The sequence below is a fragment of the Nyctibius grandis genome, chromosome 30, assembly GCF_013368605.1.
Source record: "Nyctibius grandis isolate bNycGra1 chromosome 30, bNycGra1.pri, whole genome shotgun sequence".
Lineage (NCBI taxonomy): Eukaryota > Metazoa > Chordata > Aves > Nyctibiiformes > Nyctibiidae > Nyctibius > Nyctibius grandis.
In genome coordinates, this window is record NC_090687.1 from 5,917,048 (window position 1) to 5,938,373 (window position 21,326).

General features: G+C 53.4%; 1 protein-coding gene across 7 annotated transcripts in view; it reads left to right on the forward strand.

The window, feature by feature from the left end:
- PAX5 (paired box 5) overlaps positions 1 to 21,326 on the forward strand; it is a 111,419-nt gene that overhangs the window by 14,395 nt on the left and 75,698 nt on the right. For 6 of the 7 annotated variants that reach the window (XM_068420146.1, XM_068420148.1, XM_068420151.1 and 3 more), the window contains 2 exons: positions 498 to 562; positions 1,429 to 1,557. In XM_068420146.1, the coding sequence (XP_068276247.1) occupies positions 498 to 562; positions 1,429 to 1,557 (194 nt within the window). The remainder of the gene's footprint in view (positions 1 to 497; positions 563 to 1,428; positions 1,558 to 21,326) is intronic. The other variant, XM_068420152.1, reaches the window with a different exon arrangement.

Here is a 21,326-nt window from a genome sequence, read left to right on the forward strand (position 1 = left end):
CGTTTGTTCCTGTGAAGGTACCTCTACCTCATGCCTCCCCTCACTCCCCTCTTCCAAATTTGAATTTGTTGGTTAAAGAGAGAAGAACAGCGTGTCAGGCAGGGAAGTGTGCGGTGGGGGAGCCGCGTGCCTCCTCGGAGCCTGTCCCGATTTCACTGCAGCCAGTGGCGAAATTCTACATTCTCCAGAGGGATTTCAGACCCCGTCTTCTCTTTTTTTCACACCGCATCGGCCAGCGGGCGCTGGGCAGAGCACCTGCACGGCTGCTCTTAACCGAAGAGTGTACGGGAGTCGGTCACCCCAGCGTCCCCGACGGCAGGGGCTGGAGGCAGGACCACGATGGGTCTGCCCACCAGACTTCCATCTTCCAGCGGGTGACGAGGGGATAACAGGCAGAGAGGTGTTTTTGTACCGATGTAGGTGTCCTGAACTGAAAAAACCAGCAAAAAAATTGCATGCTTAATGCTAAGCAGTCATTTCTTTTCTGCTGCTCGTAGGATCATACGGACGAAGGTGCAGCAGCCGCCCAATCAGCAGGTCCCAGCCTCCAGTCACAGCATAGGTAAGGAAAACTTTTTTTTTTTTAAAAAAATTAAAAAAAAAAATAGCATAATGGATTACAAATATTCTAAAGAACTTTTAATCATTCTTATGGACAGATAATTCTGCATAAAACACTTCAGCACACGTGCTAATGCGCCTTCTTTGTCATTCTCCAAGGGCTGAACATAGTAAATGAATTTTATAAATACTGCTAAAAGGTTTTGAATTTTACTGATTATTATGATAAATAGCTTTCACCATGAGACAGAAAATTGAAATCTAAACCAAAAAACCCCCACTAATGGGGGTCTATAGAATGTCAGATAATTAAAGTAATAAATCAAGAAAGGGGTACTTATTCATAACATTTTCTGCATCATTAGTCAGTAAGTAGTTTTGAATGTGTTTTTTTTCATCTATCAGCCATCCCTTCCATAATTCTTTGTGCACTTGCAGCCTTGAGTGAAGAGGCAACAAAACTTTCCGAAACTTTAATTCAGCTGCAGCTCAGCCGACGCTGCACCCCGAGGCTGAGGGGTCCCTGGGAGGGGATGATCTCAGAGGAGGAAAAGCATCCCTCAGTTTGCCACAGCGGCTTGAGGGATGTCTCTCCTTGAGGAAAAAAAACAGAGGAGAGAAATCTTCTTTCTCCCCCACCCCGCAGTGCACGGCCCAGTGGCCGTGCCTCTGCTCCCAGCCCTGCACGGGCTGGGTGGGATGGGATGGGATGGGATGGGATGGGACAGGGGTCCCTCCCGAGCCAGAGGGGCCGTGGTGGCCAGCAGAGCCCCAGCCCACCTTGGTCATGCCGCGGGGGCCGGTGGCTTTGGGGTTGGCTGGCGCCTGTGCCGTCCTGCCCGCTGACCGCCTGGCCTCGCCTTGCAGCCTCCACGGGGTCCGTGACCCAGGTGTCCTCCGTCAGCACCGACTCCGCAGGCTCGTCCTACTCCATCAGCGGGATCCTGGGCATCGCCTCCCCCGGCACTGAGACCAACAAGCGCAAGCGGGACGAAGGTAGCGGGGGCTGTGTGCTGGTGGGGGCTGTGTGCTGGTGGGGGCCGGGGTGGATGCTGCGTGCGTGTGACGTGACAGAGCTGCGGGCGTCCCCCGTTGCCGTCTGCTGCCGTGGGGTTTGGTCCTGTTTGGGCAAGGTCACAGCCCAGCCAGGGACCTTCGGTGGCCAGAGGCAGGACCTCTTCGAGGAGCAGGGGCTTGTCCGGGTGTTGCAGAAATCACTGGGGCTGTGTCACAGCTTTTGACCAGACCCTCCTCCCAACTGGGGAACATTTCCCTCCTGCCAGCGAAGAGGCGAAGAGTCACCGTTGTATTGGGTCTGTGGCCACCTGAAATGTAGAACGTTGGAGAGGCGTCCCCATCCACAAACAGAGTGTGGACGGCAGAGCTGTCTGCTGTGCTGCATCTCGGGGGGCTTTTGTTGGTCCAGGGGATGGAAACGAGCACGGTGGTTGGGGCTGGGTATGGCTGATGCTCCTCAGATCCAGTGCAGGGTTTACGGTCCTGTTTTGTTCTGTGTCCTGGGTGTTTTCCTAGTGAGAACACTGCTTTGGAGAGAAGGGTGCCAGGGATGGAAGGGGCACTCTTCCAGGGGTGGAAGAGAAAAGAGGAGAAGTTCTGCATTGGTGTCTTGAACCCCTGGGGAAACCTGGCTAAAACGGGGCGTGCAGACAGGGTCGGTGGCTGCGGCGGAACGGGGGGGTGTCGCAGAGCAGTGCTTGGTTTTCTGAAATGGGAGAAAATCTGCGAGAGATTTGCGGGGCCAGTTTCAGCCACGTGGGGACTGGTCCGGTGGTGGGAGTGTAAGACTCCCCGTGTTCAGGTGCTTGCAGAATATCATAGAAGCATAGAATGACTTGGGTTGGAAGGGACCGTAGAGATCATCTAGTACATCTGATGTTTTTTCCCAAATCAAGACCACAAGTGCATAAATAAATATATGCATTAAAGCAGGTAGGGTAGAAATTCTGTATGTTATGAGCCAGGTCAGGACAGAGGCCTTTGTGATAGGCTCAGGGCTGCAGGTTTGGAGAGGCATGAGCAGATGCTGCGATGTCTTTGCCTGTTTGAGGGGATCCCTGGGAGCGTCCATCACCCCTCCACATCCCTCGGCACAAGGTCCCTCTGCGCGGTGGGCGCGAGGTGCCCGCGGCACCCCGAGGTTGCACGCTGCAGGGGATGGGGCGGTGGGTCACTGTGTATGAGTCTGATCACAGAATCACAGAATCAGCCAGGTTGGAAGAGCCCTCTGGGCTCATCGAGTCCAACCATTGCCCTGACACCACCATGGCAACTAGACCAGGACACTAAGTGCCATGTCCAGGCTTTTTTTAAACACCTCCAGAGATGGTGACTCCACCACCTCCCTGGGCAGCCCCTTCCAATGGCTAATGACCCGTGCTGAGAAGAAATGCTTCCTAATGTCCAACCTGAACCTCCCCTGGCCAAGCTTGAGGCTGTGCCCTCTTGTCCTATCGCTAGTTGCCCGGGAGAAGAGGCCAACTCCCACTTCACTACAACCTCCCTTAAGGTAGTTGTAGACTGCAATAAGGTCACCTCTGAGGCTCCTCTTCTCCAGGCTAAACACCCCCAGCTCCCTCAGCCGTTCCTTGTAGGTCAGACCCTCCAGACCCTTCACCAGCTTGGTTGCCCTCCTCTGCACTCGCTCCAACACCTCAACATCTTTCTTGAAGTGCGGGGCACAGGACACAGGATTCAAGGTGCGGCCTCACCAGTGCCGAGTACAGAGGGACGATCCCTTCCCCAGACCGGCTGGCTACACTATTCCTAATAGAGGCCAGGATGCCATTGGCCTTCTTGGCCACCTGGGCACACTGCTGGCTCATGTTTAGCCTGGGCTGTCGATCAGCACACCCGGGTCTCTTTCTAACCACTCTTCCCCCAGCCTGTAGCGCTGCAGGGGGTTGTTGTGGCTCAAGTGTAGGATCCGGCACTTGTTCTTGTTGAACCTCACGCCGTTGGTCTCGGCTCATCTATCTGATGCGAAGAGGAGAAGCCTGTCCTCGCGGTGTGTCCTGTGTCGTGATGGCGATGCACAAGGGGCCAGAGTAACTTTGCCAGCTTCCAGCTGCACCGAGCACTCGCTGTGATTCATTACCCGGTTTTGTTCTCCTCACTCTTTGACATTTTTTTTTTTTAGCAGATGTCACCAGTCTTTAACCCAGTGGGGAGCTCGCTGGGTAGCAACGGGGGCAAACCAAATCAGACAGTCTTTATTGGTTTATATAGCTGAAGGTGTCATTTTTTTTTCCCTGTTGTGGTATGGACTTGGAGCAGATGTGCCTTGGTGGGGGATCGGTTGCTTCACTTGTGGTTAAAGGACATGCTGCTGGAGAGTGACACAAGGAGCAGGCTGCTCCGTGAAGAGGAAGAGAGATGCAGGCAGCGGCTGCACCCCCGAGCGGCAGAGGCTGCTGGGCAGCAGTCGCTGTTTCGGCTGTGGATTTCACAGAATCACAGAGTGGTTAAGGGTTGGAAGGGGCCTCTGGAGATCATCCAGCCCACCCCCTGCCCAAGCAGGGTCACCCAGAGCACGTTGCACAGTATCGCGTCCAGGCGGGTTTGAATATCTCCAGAGAAGGAGACTCCCCCCCTCCCTGGGCAGCCTGTGCCAGGGCTCTGCCACCCTCACAGCAAAGAAGTTCCTCCTCATATTCAGATGGAACTTCCCATGTTTCAGCTTGTGCCCGTTGCCCCTTGTCGTGTCACTGGGCACCACTGAGAAGAGTCTGGTCCCCTCCTCTTGATACCCACCCCTAAGGTATCTGTAAGCATTGATGAGATCCCCCCTCAGTCTGCTCTTCTCCAGCTGAACAGCCCCAGCTCCCTCAGCCTCTCCTGGTAGCAGAGATGCTCCAGCCCTCTGACCATCTCCGTACCCCTCTGCTGGACTCTCTCTAGTAGTTCCTTGTCTGTCTTGAACTGGGGGGGCCCAGAACTGCACACAGTTACTCCAGATGTGGCCTCACCAGGGCCGTGTAGAGGGGCAGGAGAATCTCCCTCGACCTGCTGGCCACACTCTTCCTCACACACCCCAGGACACCATCCGCCTTCCTGGCCCCAAGGGCACATTGTTGGCTCATGGGAAACTTGTTGTCTCCCAGAACCCCCAGGTCCTTCTCTGCAGAGCTGCTCTCCAGTAGATCAGTCCCCAGCCTGTACTGGTGCATGGGGTTATTCCTCCCCAGGTGCAGGACTCTACACATGCCTTTGTTGAACTTCCTGAGGTTCCTCTCCGCCCAGCTCTCCAGCCCGGCCAGGTCTCGCTGATTTCCTCCGTCGAGTTTCGCTGCAGCTTGGCAAAAAGCTGCAGAGGCGCAGGAGGGTGGCAGGGATGCGCGGGGTGATATTGCTGAGCCGCCTTCTAGCGAACGGAGCGTGTTGTAGGGAAGCTGGGGTGGACAGCGAGACCCCTGAATGCTGAAGGCTCCATGCCACGCTTACAGACTGGGACAGGTCTCTCTGCGCTGCTCGCAGCGGGTCGGGTGGCTGGCGCTGGTCCCATAAATGGTCCACGTTTTTGGGGAGTGCTGCAAGTCAAAGCTTTCTGAAGTGGGATTAAAGAATCCTTGGCGAGCAGTGAGAGGAGGACGGGAGGGAGCTGTGTCCTCAGGCAGGCACATGGGTCTGGGCCAGAGGTGATGTGTGGGGTACGTTCTGGGGATGAGGGCGGTGGCTGGGCTGTGAGTGCTCTGGAGGAGCATCCCGTGAAAGGACAGGAGAGGAAGGAGCATCTGTCTTATGAGGAGAGGCTGAGGGAGCTGGGGCTGTTCAGCTGGGGTGTTGGGCAGGCGCTGCTGTGGGAGTGTGGGAGGAGAAGGAGCCCACAGATGTGTTTGTGCTGCCCGTGTTGGCAGGAGGAAAATACACATTGCAGCCAGCGGGTGGTGGAGCTCAGTGCAGAAATTAACCACCATCAAGGACCTGTGTTGGCAGAAGCCCCTGTAACTCCTCGCACCCCAGATAAGGACCTGAGCCTGGCAGTACGTGGTGGGGGTCAATTTTGTCCTCTCTAGCTCTTCCTTGGGGTCTTCTGCGAGTGATGTGCAAAGGACTGAAGCCTTTGGGGATCTAAACCACCAGGGAAACAGTCAAAACCAGGAAGACTGTGAGGGGAAAAAGCAGGAGGTTATGGAGAAAAAAAAACACCTTACAGTAGAAACTGGAACTTTATGATGCCAAAGTGCTGAACTGTGGGTGCGGGCAGTGACGAGTGGGGAGGGGTACACAGTGGGACCGCCGAGCTTGTGGAGAGGGGGCCTGACCGTACCTCCGAGCCGTACCGCACTGCGGGGGCAACGCCTGGGGCACGGGGGGTGCAGGTGCAGACCCCGCTGCCGAGTCAGCGACGGCCAGAAAAAGGTGCTGGACGAGTATGTAAAAGATCAGAAGCCAAACTCTCCGTAGTGCAGGTGGTCAGGTGAAACAGGTGGAGTCATCCGAGTCCATGAGAAGGTTAAAGAGAAGGAACCCCCCGCCCCTGCAGAGTCCCAGGGAAGTGCTGGAGTTTAATAATTTCTAGGCCCACTTCACCAGTGCTTACTCACTGGAGTTGCCTTTACTCCTGGGAGTAACTCCAGTGACTATAATGAGATGAGGCCTTTGAAGGGAATGAGGTTTCGCAGGGTCAGCAAGCACTGATTTGAATTTCTCCTGCTGATGCAGATGGTTTCTTTTGCGTTCAGGGATCCTTTCCCAGGGTTGCAGAGTGGGGTGAGCTGTTTGTCCCATCAGCTCGTTAGCTCCTCAGAAGAGATCATTTTCCCTCACCACAGGGACACCGAAATCATCCTTTTGGAGTTTGATCTGGACTTTGCTAGTTACGTTGCAGTGATGGCTTCATCTGTGCTATATCCAGTCTATGGCTTGGTGGAGGTTTTAATTTATTTTTTAAATTCAATCGAAAGCTTTTTTTCCTAAGTCCTTGAATATAATTTCCCACAAAACGGGGGCTTTTGGTTTGTTTCACTCTTTGCATTTACCTTTTGTGCACCTGACACAGGGATTCTGAATGTGCTGAAGTGGCAGCAGCCTCTGACCATGCTGGCGGTTTGACAGTGGCACTGATGGTGTTACCCATGGATGGTGCTGGTTTGACCTGAGTAGTAATGGTGTCACCCGTGGATGGTGGTGATTTGACATGAGTAGTGAAAGTGTCACCTATGGATGGTGGGGCCTTGATACCACCTCTGACAGTGTCACCCATGGATGGTGGTGGTTTGACACCAGCAGTGATGGCGTCACCTGTGGAAGGTGGTGGTTTGACACCAGCAGTGATCATGTCACCCATGGACGGTGGTGGTTTGCCACCAACAGTGACAGTGTCACCCATGGCTGGTGGTGGTTTGACACCAACAGTGATGGTGTCAACTGTGGATGGTGGTGAGTGTCTGGAGGAGGAATTTGACTCCCCCAAAGTGTGAGACTAAAACCCTTGGGTGTTCCCAAGAGCCACCCACCATCCGTGGGGTTATTGGTGCTAAGCCAGTCATCCCAGACATTAACAAGTGGAGCTCAGCTGGCGCGGGATTTCTCTTTGAGAGAAAAAGAGAATATTTTGACATTCCTCATTCAATCAGTCAATCAATCAGGTTGGGAGAGCCCTCCGGGATCATCGAGTCCAACCATTGCCCTGACACCACCATGGCAACTAGACCAGGGCACTAAGTGCCATGTCCAGTCTTCTCTTAAACCCCTCCAGAGATGGTGACTCCACCACTTCCCTGGGCAGCCCCTTCCAATGGCTAATGACCCTTGCTGAGAAGAAATGCTTCCTCATGTCCAACCTGACTCTCCCCTGGCGAAGCTTGAGGCTGTGTCCTCTTGTCCTATCGCTAGTTGCCTGGGAGAAGAGGCCGACTCCCACTGCACTACAACCTCTCTTCAGGTAAAATTAATGAAATTCTAGGGAAAAAACAGTAAATGTGGGGTCAGTTCAGCTCTCAGCTACGGCAGCGTTAAAATGGTGTAGGTTTGCTGTGGGCTTCTGGGAAAGTTCTGCACATCTCAATTCACAAAAATGAAATGAAAAACGGGCTGCCCAGGGAGGTGGTGGAGTCACCATCTCTGGAGGTGTTTAAGAAAAGCCTGGACATGGCACTTAGTGCCCTGGTCTAGTTGCCATGGTGGTGTCAGGGCAATGGTTGGACTCGATGATCCCAGAGGGCTCTTCCAACATCATTGATTGACTGATTGATTGATTGAATGAGGAATGTGGGGCATGGCCGGGCGGACGGCAGTGGCTGGCGGGCGGACATCCCCGTGCCCTGGCGCCTGAGGGTTTGGAGGCACGGGCTGGTTCTGCCCCGGCCGCAGGTGATGCTCGCCCGTGGGTGGTTTCACGCGTTCGTAGCTCTCAGGACAACTCCCCGCCGGCGCCGCTGCCCTTTCCGAGCGAGCGGGTTACGGGCTGTCGTGTGCGCACATCAAGCGCGTTTGTCACTGCTCTCCTAACGCGGTCCCCGGGGCTCCTGTTTTCAAGAGCGCTCTCCTCCAGCGCCGGGGTGAAGCCCTGCCGCGTCGCCACTGGCTTCGGCGGGGCGCGGGTTTTCCCGCAGCTGTGCTGATGAAAAGCCCCGGTTCCAGCACTCCTTGCAGCCCTGCTGTAGCTCCAGCTGTTCTCATCAGGAGCTGTCGAGTGCGAGATGCTTCTCAAGGAGTAACCTCTTCACGCAGGTTTAGCTGAAATCCAGTTTAGGGGTAGACGTCTTGTCAGGTCGTCCTGACGGCGCCGGTACCGGGGCTGCCCGGGATTCTTCTGCGGGAACGCGTTTCCCAAAGGAAAAACAGTTTTGTGGAAAATCAGGACTGGTCGCTGTTGGTGGGTGTTTGTTATACGTGCTAATATAAAATGAAATGGAATTGTCGTGAGCAAGACAAATTGTTCTGATTTTATTGAGATATTGGTGGCATCCAGAGAGGAGGAAATACTGAGGTGCAGTTATGGTGTGTGTATATATCGTGTCTCTATACAGAGCGTGTATGTACACACCTCTCGTATTTATCACCTACAGGTGTATAGAGAGAGGTGATAGAGTTTTGCCTTAGGATGGATGTATTATATTATTCACAGACTTCCACAATTATCTTTCCACGTCGTAAATGGTGATAGTAATATTTGAGAGGACTGAAGAAACAAAGCCAGGAAAGGATTGTCCGTGTTTTTGTCAGCGCACATGATTGTTTTTGTGGCTTTCTTTTCAAACTACACGCTCGAGGGAGGTGTTTCTGCAAGAGGAGGGTCACATGTGTTGTGTCGCAATGTGTGTTGCTGGATTTTTCCCCGTGGGTAGGTCTGTCGTGTCGCTGGGGTCTGTCAGAATACACCCGCGCTGTTAAACGCTTCAATTTTAAGCGTGTAATGGGAGCTCTGGGGAGCGGCGGCCGGCTCAGCCTGTGTTTACCCTGGAAGAGAGAGGTTTGGCCAGTTGCAGGCGGTGCTTGGAGTGACAGAGGGGCTATTCCCGCGTGAAACATCCGCTGCCAAAGTGTTAAGTAAATGATTTGGCACCTCCGCGGTAGCAGAAACTCTCCGAGTATCACGTATGCCTGTGTCAGGGCTGGAAATGGAACAGCTTTCCCATCCCATGTTCGCTCTGCACGCTGGGGCGGCCGCACGTGCAGGGGTACGTGTCGGCCAGCGTCCCCGTCCCACCTCCCAGAATCACCGAATCAATCAGGTTGGAAGAGCCCTCTGGGACCATCGAGTCCAACCATTGCCCTGACACCACCATGTCAACTAGACCAGGGCACTAAGTGCCATGTCCAGTCTTGTCTTAAACCCCTCCAGAAACGGTGACTCCACCACCTCCCTGGGCAGCCCCTTCCAATGTCTCATGACCCTTTCTGAGAAGAAATGCTTCCTAATGTCCAACCTGACCCTCCCCTGGCCAAGCTTGAGGCTGTGTCCTCTTGTCCTATCGCTAGTTGCCTGGGAGAAGAGGCCGACTCCCACTGCGCTACAACCTCCCTTCAGGTAGTTGTAGACTGCACTAAGGTCACCTCTGAGCCTCCTCTTCTCCAGGCTAAACGCCCCCAGCTCCCTCAGCCGTTCCTCGTAGGTCAGACCCTCCAGACCCTTCCCCAGCTTGGTCGCCCTCCTCTGGACTTGCTCCAACACCTCAACATCTGTCTTGAAGTGTGGCGCCCCTCTGCTCTTCTTCCTGGGGCAACACTAAACTGGATTCTCCTGCAGATAACAGCGGGTTCGCTGACTTCTCCGTGGTTGCGCAAAATGCAGCGTGAGTACCGGGATTATCTTGTAGGACTGAAATCTGCTGCCGTTGCAGCTGGGGAAAGATTTGATTCAGGCTTACTGGGATTTTAAAGTCGTGTTCTTGGCTGAAATGACAAACTCCTGAAATCCTGAATGATAGTGGAAAACTGCTTTTTCTGTGGGAGCTTTGGGAAGAGCCAGAGTTAATATTTTAAGCTGTAATTGCTGTTGTTGCCAACCGGGAAGTTCCTGGTAAGCAGACAGTGCAAAATCAGTGCAACGCAGAAAACTGGGGTGTCCTGAGACTGGAGTTTTCTCCAGTTTTTGTCTGTTGTGACCTTTCTGTGTGCTCTGCACTGAGGCTTATTTATTGCTAGAGGTGGTGGCACAATATTGACTGAATCCTTGTGGAATAACAACGTTATTCCACAAACGTTGGAAGGGTGGAGTCACCATCTCTGGAGGGGTTTGAGACAAGAATGGACATGGCACTTAGTGCCATGGTCTAGTTGCCATGGTGGTGTCAGGGCAATGGTTGGACTCGATGATCCCAGAGGGCTCTTCCAACCTGATTGATTCTGTGATTCTGTGAAATGCAAGACAAGCCATGGCTGTGTTCACACCGGGCTTGGTGGCTGCATTTTGCACTTTGTGTGGTTTTTGACTAATTGCATGAGTGGCTGGTCATGCTGAGTTTGCAGAAGTATTGGACTCATACCCGCAGGATGCCTGCGTTGTCTGGATGTGCCTCAGTCAAGAAGAGCACGGGCTGCCCGTGCGTGCCCAGCGGCTGTCTGGGGTCCCTGACATCCAGCAGCCATCATCAGCAATCAGCAGGAACTTTGAGCAGACAGAGGGACATCCAGACGTGCTGCACAGATAGCCACATCCCTCTTTTTTTTGTTCTTTTTTTCACTTGAGCAGACTTTGCAGGTGGAAAAAGAAGACCTAGTTGGGAAAAATCCAGAGATACGGTGTCCCTGCCTGCCCCAGTAACGTGTATAGTTAGTCTGATAGATGAACTGTTCCGCTGATGTTTTGCTGACCTTCCACAAGAAGGTGAATTTCAGCTTGTTTCCACGATTCATATTGAGCGAGGCTTTTTTTTTCTGTCTGTCCCTCTGGGCAGCTGCCCCAGGAGGTCTGAGGTTTGTTTCGCGGCACTCCAGCTCTACTGTCCTCACAGGAGCGAGCCCAGTACCCTCGCTGGCACCCCCCACCAATAACTCTGGAGCAACTTTGCAGAAGCTTTTACTTGGAGTCAGTTTCGGAGCATGGCCTTTGCTTTCTCTGTTTTCTTCGTTAACCTCAGCTGTGGAGGCTGGTGTGTACGTGGAGGTGCCTGCACCCCCATTCCCCCTTTTTCATATGTTCTCGCTTCTGGGGCAGCAGCCATCCACGTAACGATGCCCGTGACTTCAGAGGTGGGAAGAGCAGTTGAAGTGCTTGTACTGAAAGTAACCAATGTCTTTTCTTCTGCCAGATGCCTAGAAAATTTGAGTGTGGAGTTTTAATGTGCTTTATCTCCTCTGCGAATCTGCTGAGAGATATTTGTAGTTAAAGTATACTTATGGTAATTACTTTAGGGTTACAGCTCTAGCAGGAGACTGACTTTCCTTTGCTGCTGCAGTTCCACATTACAGGTGGAGGTTGGAAACCCATGATCCTTAGCTGAGGTGCCTCCCCAGACCCCGTGTTGGAGGGAAATCCAGTTAAAATCTCCTCTCAGCTGGGCACTGATCTGGCTGATCTGTAGCGTGGCAAAAGAGATGTCTACAGCGGAGGTCAGGGTATTGGAAATCTGTCAGGGACTAACATCAGCGAAACGCGACAGCTTTCTGATCGCATGGACGCTTCATCTTCGTAAAACAGCTTCCCTGTAGCTGCATGCCAGGGTGCCGAAGCAGTGAAACATCCGCTGCTCTCTGGATTGCTTTGCTCACGGGCTGGGTAACGATGTGCGGCTGTTGCCAGCACTTTGTTCAGAAACTTCTGCACCCCGTGATCGTGGTACTCCAACATCTTGCAAACAGGCATGGAGCCAGAGGAAAGATGTACCTTGTAGGACTGAACGCCAGAGATGCTGATGAGCAGAGCAGGCCAAGTGCAGTGGGAATGCTGTTCTTGTGGGAATGGTGTTGTCACCAAGGGAAGGTGCTTCTTTCAGGTGCTCCACATCAAGTTTTAGTCAAAAAAGTGAAGAACGCAATCTAAAAAGCAAACTTGCAGTGAGAAGACATCTGGAAGAACGACTTTGGTTGAGTGCTGGCCGTCTCGCACGGCAGAGCTTGGTTTTGCCTCGTCAAAGCAGTAACGGGTCAGACGCTGGGTTTTGCCTCACGGGCTGTGGCATTGCCGTGCCGGAGCTGCTGTGAGCTGGCTTCACCTCCACGCCACCACTTCTGGTGCCTGGGGTACGTCTCCTCTTCGCCCGTTTTGGTGCGTCATGACAAAGAGAAGGCACAGCCCCACGGGAGAAGCTGAGATGCTGCATGAGTGCACACACAGAAGGCTTCGTGGTGGCTGAGCGTTTCAGGTGAAGACACCAGAACATCTTGTATCAACTAAACACACTTCAGCCCCCGCCTTTAATTCTGAGCAATTACTGTTGGATTTTGTGGTCACCTGGTTTCACTTCCCTTGGAATTTAATTTTCTGTGGCTGCTGTCTCTGGGCCGTTTGCACGCCAGGTTGTTCTTGGTTTGGAAGGTCTCATAACGAGTGGTTGTCGTAGGGCACGGTGGGCTGCAGCTACCCGGCTGCCCTCGGTACGGTTCCTTTGAGTCGGTCAGATTTTGTGGTGGAGGCTTTTTTTAAAAATTCAGATCCTTCAGACATGGTGCTGATTTCTTGATGGTCTGATGTAAGGGCTCAGAGTGCGTGCCCGAGCGCCGGCAGATGGGGCGTTACCTTGCGTGTTGACTGGAAGCCCTTCAGCGACGCTCGCTGGTTTGGGGTCGGAGCCTGACAGTGTGGGGATGGGTGCGTTCCTGCTCCCTCTGCTCGGCATGTCGTGAAGGGAAGCCCCCAAACCCACCGGCCAGTCGTCTCCCCGGCTCAGAGACCGTGTTCGCTAGCTCACGCGGTTGGAGCGAGCTCGGGAGCCTCCCGCCGTGTCAACGGGGCTCCTCTGCATTTCCTCCCGTCCGCCTGTAATGGATTTTTACACCTGAGCGGTTATTTTTGGTGGTACAATTCCTACCTGTCCCAAATGGGACATTTTGTCTCGTGTTACAACTCACAGAGCTAGACGGGGCTGCTGGTTTCATGCTGTGCAGCATCGACACATGATGCCCTTGTAAACATTACTGTCAGCAGTCGCAATTCCATCTCTATTGTCCCAACAAGATTTCATGCTTGACAGTGCCTGACTTTTTTTTTTCCGTAAGTCAACTAATAAGAAATAGTCATGTGGCGGGTTTTTCCTTCTCTGATTCCTTGGTTTTCCAGTTGCTTCCCCGTGAACTGGCACCCGGCTGTTCTCTCCCCGTTCTCACCCAGGTTTCCTCCCAGGCAGGAGGATGCAGGAGGTGGCATTTCTGGAAGAGTGAGGTGTTGTGACACAGCAGCACGAAAGGCAAGAGCCTGTCTTCTCCTGCTTCACCCCAGTCGGGAGAACAGAGAATGGTCCTCATCCACCATGGCCTTGACTGGCAATGGGGAGAGTGGCCAAGGCCTGGAGCAGGTGGTCCAGGATGGGAAGAACGTAATTGTAGACGGGCCTGAATCCCAGGAAGCTTTTTTTGGAACTCTTTGTTTGTGTGGCTTTTGAGTTTTGAATTTGAGTAACTCTTCAGTTTCCCCTTCAGTTTACCCATTCTCCCTGTCTTAGACCCACGTGGTCCTTATTGTGGGGGCGTTTGGTGCCTGACAGTTTGACCACCACAGCACCTTAGTGGGTCAGTTTACTTTAAAGAGGAGGTCAGGGTGTGGGGATGCTGAGAAACAGAATCACGGAATCACAGAATCAATGAGGTTGGAAGAGCCCTCTGGACTCATCGAGTCCAACCATCGCCCTGACACCACCATGTCATGTCACTAAGTGCCATGTCCAGTCTTGTCTTAAACACCTCCAGAGATGGTGACTCTACCACCTCCCTGGGCAGCCCCTTCCAATGTCTAACCTGTCCATGGTTCTCTGGGAAGTTAGTGTCCAGGGTGTGAGATCAGTGTAAACCTCTGGGCTCCGGAGTATGAAACTGGTGCCACTTCACCACTCTCTGAGCAGAAAAGTTGTTTGGCAGTGGAGTATCCATGTGTGGTTCCCCTGGCCACTGCTGAGGCAGGAGCAGCCGGCCGACAGTGGCCACCAAGGACGAGTTCTTGCCGTGCTTCCCGGGATGCTCACATCCTCCATCCCCCCACCAGCTCCTGCCCTGCAGAGCAGCGTTTCCCCCAGCAAAGTGGGGGCTGTGGACACTGTGGGAGAAGCCGGTGCGGTGGCAGTGGTGGGCATGGGAAGCTGGGCAGACCCTTGGCGGGGGGTGGGCAGGCCTGGGGGGTTGCCGTGCAGAGCGGGTCCCTTGGATCGCGGTGGAAATGGTGATCGCCGGCCAAACCGACCTCGCTCCGCTGGAGCTCCCAGCGCTGTCCTCGCTTCAGGAGAGACACAAATCTTCCTGCGCAAGCTGTGAGCTTCAGCATCGCCTTGCACCACCAGCCATGGCCCCCACACCTGCTGTGCACCCGTTTGTCACCTTGGAGGTGAAAACGAGCCAAAATCGTTCATCTCTGTCCCGCCCTGTGGCTCTCCCAGCCGGGAGGCTTTCCTCACCTCTGATACTTAAAAAAAAGTAATGGTGCTGCTTGGATTTTGCTTCCTGACGTCCGTGCTGAGTTTGTAAGCCGGTCACATCTAACCAGTTACCACAGAATTGATTCTGGAGCCTTCTGTTTAGAAACCTGCAAGGAACATCCCAGGCAATCACGCCGTCTCCATCAGGCGCTGAATGAACCAGTCAATAATCACCATCGCAGAGGGTGCAGAGGTCTTTCCTATTGCGCTCGGTATTTTTTTTATGAGCATCTCTACGTAGGGAATGGCTTTATGGATGGACAGGTGGAATGTAGATGGTCGCTGTGCTCGTGTATACGTATAGTATGTGTGTGTAGAGATAGTTCTAGGTGTGTATCACACACCGGTGCGTTCCTCGTAGCTCGTTGTCTTGCTTTGTGACTACGTCATTCAAATACACGAGCCCAGATTTTAAGCCAGCCTTAGCTAAACCCGCGCAGCTGCTGTCCAAAACCTTGTTGTGGAAATAATCCCAAACGCTGTGGCTGTTGCCCTGGTAGCTGGCCAGCCCGGAATAAACACACCTATGTTTCTCTGAGGTGCCAAAGGCTTTTTTGATGCACTGCAGGCGATTTATAACAGGTGGGACTTTGCAGACAGGAGATCTTTACTGCATTACAATGTGTTTGGTTAGAGCGTCCTCACTTCCCCGGTGGGGAAACTGAGGCACCAGGGGCTGGAAGAGCCTTGCTACAGGCTGCCAGCAGCACTGTGGAAGAGCCAAGGCTTGGAGTCTCGATGAGCGTGCCATCTCATCTCGGTGTGTCCCAGGGAGGCCCTCCCGCCCTCGGGGGACCTGCTGTCAGAGGCAGCACAGCTGAATCTCTTGTGCCAGGTTGGAAGAGCCCTCTGGGATCATCGAGTCCAACCGTTACCCTGGCACCACCATGGCAACTAGACCAGGGCACTAAGTACCATGTCCAGTCTTTTCTTAAACCCCTCCAGAGATGGTGACTCCACCACCTCCCTGGGCACGTCCTCGCACAGCAGAGAAGCGGTGTCCTGACAGGCAAAGCTCCGTGTTTTCAGGTTGATATAATCCGTTCCCTTTTGGTGGGTACCACACATAGCTGGAGGAACGGGTGTGCGTGGGGATGAGTTTGCTCTCGTGTTGTACCTCGGTGTGCCCCATCCTCGCTGCCCGCTCAGGGACCAAGCGTGTGTACCCAACACGGGAGCGGTGAGGGTACGTGCATAGGGGTCCCTCTGCATTCAGAGGGCTTGTAACTGATTTTGTTGGGCCATTTTCACGAGCCTTTGCTCTCCTTGGCTTTTCCCTGGATGATGGCACATGCTCTGTGGGGAGCCGAAGGCAGCGTGGCAGGGCAGGGTTTGGTCCGTGCTGTGCCCGGGGGTCTGCCCGGGGGTCTCAGATGCTCTGCATCTGAGGGGCTTCACCTGTTCATCACTGATTAGAGTTCATCTGGTCGTTCTGGTGTGGCCAACTGTGCCTCTGCTCTGCTTTACCTTCGTGGAGTATTGCGTTCAGTTCTGGTCTCCCCAGTTCAAGAGGGACAGAGATCTACTGGAGAGAGTCCAACGGAGGGCTATGAGGATGATGAAGGGACTGGAGCACCTGCCTTAGGAGGAAAGGTTGAGAGACCTGGGGCTTTTGAGTGTGGAGAAGAGAAGACTGAGAGGGGATCTGATTAATGTGGATAAATAGATGAGGGCTGGGTGTCAAGAGGAAAAGGGCAACCTCTTGTTACTTGTGCCCTGCGATAGGACAAGGGGCAATGGATGCAAACTGGAGCACAGGAAGGTCAACCTCAATATGAGGAAGAACTTCTTTACTGTAAGGGTGACAGAGCGCTGGAACAGGCTCCCCAGAGAGGTTGTGGAGTCTCCTTCTCTGGAGACTTTCAAGCCCCATGTGGATGCGTTCCTGTGTGACCTGCCCTAGATTGGTCCTGCTCTGGCAGGGGGGTTGGACTCGATGATCTCCAGAGGTCCCTTCCAACCCCTGACATTCTAGGATTCTATGATTCCTGGTCACCCCCCAGACCCCACTGCTGCAGTTGACCTCTGTCTGCCAGGGACGTTCATTTCATTTTTGTCACCGACACTCATCAGTGAGACTTGGTCCTGTCCCCCTTCCCTCTCGCTGCAAGCACAGGCAGAGGACTTGTGCTCCGTAGTAGGACATTGTAGGACATAGAGTGTTAGTTTGCTCATGAAGGGGGATGTTTTGGGGTCTTGTGCTGGCAGCCGTCGCCGGCGCTGGAAGGTCACAGCAGCGAGGGGAAGGTGTCTCACACCGTGCTTTGGTGTGTAAGTGCCAGCTGGTGCCTTGGCTTGGTTGGACCTTTCTCCAGGTGCTGTGGTGGGGAAGGGGTGGTGGGCGCGTGTGGGAGGGAGCGGGGTGGCCACACCGTGTGAGAACCCAAACCCATCCTTCTGGTGGGTACTGGCAGCTGCTAAAAACAAATCGTATGTGGCAAGAGCAGGTACAATCGCATCGAGGTGGCAGAGGTCCTGAGGAGTCCTGATGGGCTGCCGATAGTCGGTTGAAACAAATTGCCCGGTGCTGTGATACCTCAGCTCCCAATAACAGAGGGCAAATGGCCTTCCAGGGGGAGATATAGATTTTCCTTTGAGATACGGAAAGGGAAATAAATTAAATTATGTTCGAACATAGGGTTCTGTCTCTCTCTTTAAGAAAAAAGAAGGGGAGAGAGGAGAAGGAGGGAAGTGGGGGGAAAGAGAAAGAGACGGAAAATAGGCTTCAGCAGGCATTTGCAATTTAATTGATATCTGGCGGCAGGAAGCCAATCAGTACGAGTAAATTGATGTTATAAGATAAAAATAATCGCCTAATGGGATGCCTTCCCCCACGGCTGCGGCAGGCCAAATAAATACGGCGCGGCGTGCGGGAGCAGCGTGGCGGCCGCTCCCGGGCACCGCCTGCTGCCGGGGCTCGGCGCGGGCTGCGCATCATTTTTATGGCGTCTGTCTGCGCTCCCCGAGAGCGGGCAATGAGGGGTTGCGCGTTGATTGCCGCTCCAGCCAACAGCGGGTGGAGGAGGGACCGTAATGAATGGCTTTATTTGCCAGAGCACCGCTGAGAACAATCGAGTGTGTTACGGTAACGACTGGCACCGTGTTTCGGTGGCACGGGGAGGCGTCGGAGCCTGGCGGGCGGCCCCCGGGCATGGGGCACCTTCTGGAGGGCACATGGAAGCCGGTGGCGCTTGAGGGGCTCGGCTGACACGGGCGGGCGGCGAGGGGATGATGCCAGGTGCAGGGTGCTGGTGGCGAGGGGGTGATGCCAGGTGCAGGGTGCCGGTGGCGAGGGGGTGATGCCAGGTGCAGGGTGCCGGTGGCGAGGGGACGATGCTGGACACGGGGTGCTGGTGGTGAGGGGATGATGCCAGGCGCGGGGTGCTGGTGGCGAGGGGATGATGCTGGGGGCAGGGTGCTGGCAGTGAGGGGGTGATGCTGGGGGCACAGGATGCCAGTGGTGAGGGGACGATGCTGGACATGGAGTGCCTGTGGTGAGGGGACGATGCCAGGCACAGGATGCTGGTGGCAAGGGGGTGATGCTGGACACAGAGTGCTGGTGGCGAGGGGGTGATGCTGGGCGTAGGGTGCCGGTGGCGAGGGGACGATGCCAGGCACAGGGTGCCGGCAGCGAGGGGGTGATGCCAGGCGCGGGGTGCCGGTGGCGAAGGGGTGATGCTGGGCACAGGGTGCTGGCGCTGTGCTCCCAGTTCATCCCTGCAGCGGTGGTGGAGCAGACCCCGGGTCGTCGGTCTATTGGCAGCCGCGGGGAGAGCTGCTGCGTTGCTTTTGGGCAGAGGGAAATCCGCAGCGGATGCTGGTGGAGGGACACCTTGTTCCCCACGGGGGGGTAACGGCCTCACCGCCTGACCCCCCTGCTTTGCAGCCGCCCCTGAGCGTGCTTCCTTTCTTCCTTTCTTCCTAAAGTCAATAAGAGAGTTGGGGAAGTGAAAAATTATAATGAACCCCTCCTAGAGATTCTGTAAATCTTTTTAAATGAAAAGTGCTCGCCTTTGACTTAACTATTTGTTGTTCATCACAAAGTACAGAGTCGGAGTTATTTTCGGTTTTTGATTAACCAGAACTAATTTACCCTAAAAAGCCTGCTAACTCCCCCTAAAAAGTGTTTTTTGTTTTGCAAAACATTTTAGACAAAAGCCACAATGAAGAGTAATCATTGGAGGGTCAGGTTGGACATTAGGAAGCATTTCTTCTCAGCAAGGGTCATTAGACACTGGAAGGGGCTGCCCAGGGAGGTGGTGGAGTCACCATCTCTGGAGGGGTTTAAGAAAAGACTGGACATGGCACTTAGTGCCATGGTCTAGTTGCCATGGTGGTGTCAGGGCAATGGTTGGACTCGATGATCCCAGAGGGCTCTTCCAACCTGGTTGATTCTGATTCTGTGATTCTGATTCTTCTGAAAGTCATAGAAAATAATTTGAAGAGTTTGCTTGCACCTGAAGCACTGATATTTTTTTACATACGTGTTCTGTTGGTCTGGTTGGGCAGAGCGGCGATCCAGTCTCTGGGGTTACGTACATTTGCACTAGCAACGAGAAGAATGACGCAGAGAGCATCCTACGCTCCATGCCACGTGCTGCACTGCAAGCACGGGCAGCAATGCGGTCAACTGCAAGAAGTGCTTACACACGGGAGCGAGATCCACCTGGGCCAGAGCCAAAACGGGGGCACGTGGTGGGCGAGGAGGGGCTGGTGCCCGGGCTTAGTCAGTCGTGAGGGTGAAGGCTTGTTTACTTTTAGTAATTCTACATGTATATAGATAGATAGATGTAGATATAGATGTAGATATAGATTAGATATAGATCATAGAATCATAGAATTATTAAGGTTGGAAAAGACCTAAAAGATCATCAGTTCCAACCATCGACCCAATGCCACCACGCCTGCTAAACCATGTCCTGAAGCGCCACATCTAGATGTTTTTTGAACACCTCCAGAGATGGTGACTCCACCACCTCCCTGGGCAGCCCGTTCCAATGGCTAATGACTCTTTCAGTGAAGAAATTCTTCCTAAGATCCAGCCTGAACCTCCCCTGGCGAAGCAGGAGGCTGTTTCCTCTCGTCTTATCACTGGTTACCTGGGAGAAGAGACCGACTCCTACCTCACCACAGCCTCCTATCAGGTGGTTGTAGAGGGCAAGAAGGTCTCCCCTCAGCCTCCTTTTCTCCAGGCTAAACACCCCCAGGTCCCTCAGCCGCTCCTCATATGACTAGTGTTCCAGACTCTTCACCAGCTTTGTTGCCCTTCTTTGGACACGCTCCAGCAGCTCAATGTTCTTCTTGTAGTGAGGGGCACAGATAGATCACAGGACAAGAGGAAACGGCCTCAAGTTGTGCCAGGGGAGGTTTAGACTGGATATTACTTACCCTGTGCAGCGTGCTCTGGGTGAACCTGCTTCGGCAGGGGGTTGGGCTGAATGATCTCCAGAGGTCCCTTCCAACCCCAACCACTCTGTGATTCTGTAACCAGGAAAAATTTCTTCACGGAAAGGGTTGTCAAGCACTGGCACAGGCTGCCCAGGGCAGTGGTGGAGTCACCATCCCTGGAGGTATTTAAAAGACGAGTAGATGTGGTGCAGAGGGACATGGGTTAGTGGTGGGGTTGGCAGTGGCGGGTTAATGGCTGGACTTGATGATCTTAAGGGTCTTTTCCAACCTCAGTGGTTCCGTGATTCTATGATTCAGTATAAGCTGATTACTTTATATTTAAACACCGAAATAGTTTTGAACTGGAAAGCTGAAATAACTTTCATCTGAAAGTCTCAGGACGGGCTCTCTTGACACATTCAGGATTTCCCCAGCAGGGCTTTGTGTCATGCAGTTCTGCAGAAACGATCCCCGCTGGCAAGCAAGATTCAGTCTCAGTCAGTCAGTGGTTTTTCCTAGAGAAGAAAAGGTCTCAAGAATTCCCCCATCGCTGCAGGTCTGCAGCACAGTCAGAATCGCATCCCCTGGCTGCTGCGGCACTGGGCAAACCCAGAGAGGAGAGACCTGTGTCTGCCACGCTGGGCGTTCACTCTGGGACCACCGTTACCGGCTCATGGGAAGTGTTGGTTTGCCAACAGCTGGCTGTCGGGAGCAGGCGGGCAACATTCAGATACAGCAGTCTTCAAAAATTATTTGCCAAGCTCTAGCCATATAGAGATATATATATATTTTTTTTTAATTTTCATTTGTCGTGAAGGAGTTATCCCAGTAGATGAGAGGGGAATAAGTGAGCTTAGGAAGATGGGCGCAGACACGAGCGGTGTGGTGGGGCGGTTCCCAGCACGTTTGTCTCCTGTGAAGCTGCAGGAACAGGCTCACCCACTTGAGAGATCCTTGGCAGAATTCCCGTGATGCAGCCCAAAAAGCGACCTGCTCAGCCTCCCTCTGAGTGAAAGTAGGTTTTGAAATAACAGAAACACGTGCAGTGAGGTTCTCCCATACTTGCTGAATAAGGGCATCCGTGTGATAAGCAGGGTGTCAAGGGAGTTGTACTGTAGATTGCTGAGTTTACTGCAGGATAAATAATTAATGTTTAGATGACACTAATTAATTATAGTAATTAGCAAAGAGCTACACTGTTTTTCCTTAAAAGTAAAATCTTGGCTGATTAATTTTGTTCCGTGTCCAGTGCATCAGAATGTTGTAGGCAGAACCATAAAATACAGCACCATTTTCGTTGGGTCACTAACTACCTTTTACATAGAATCACAGAATCATAGAATACCAGGT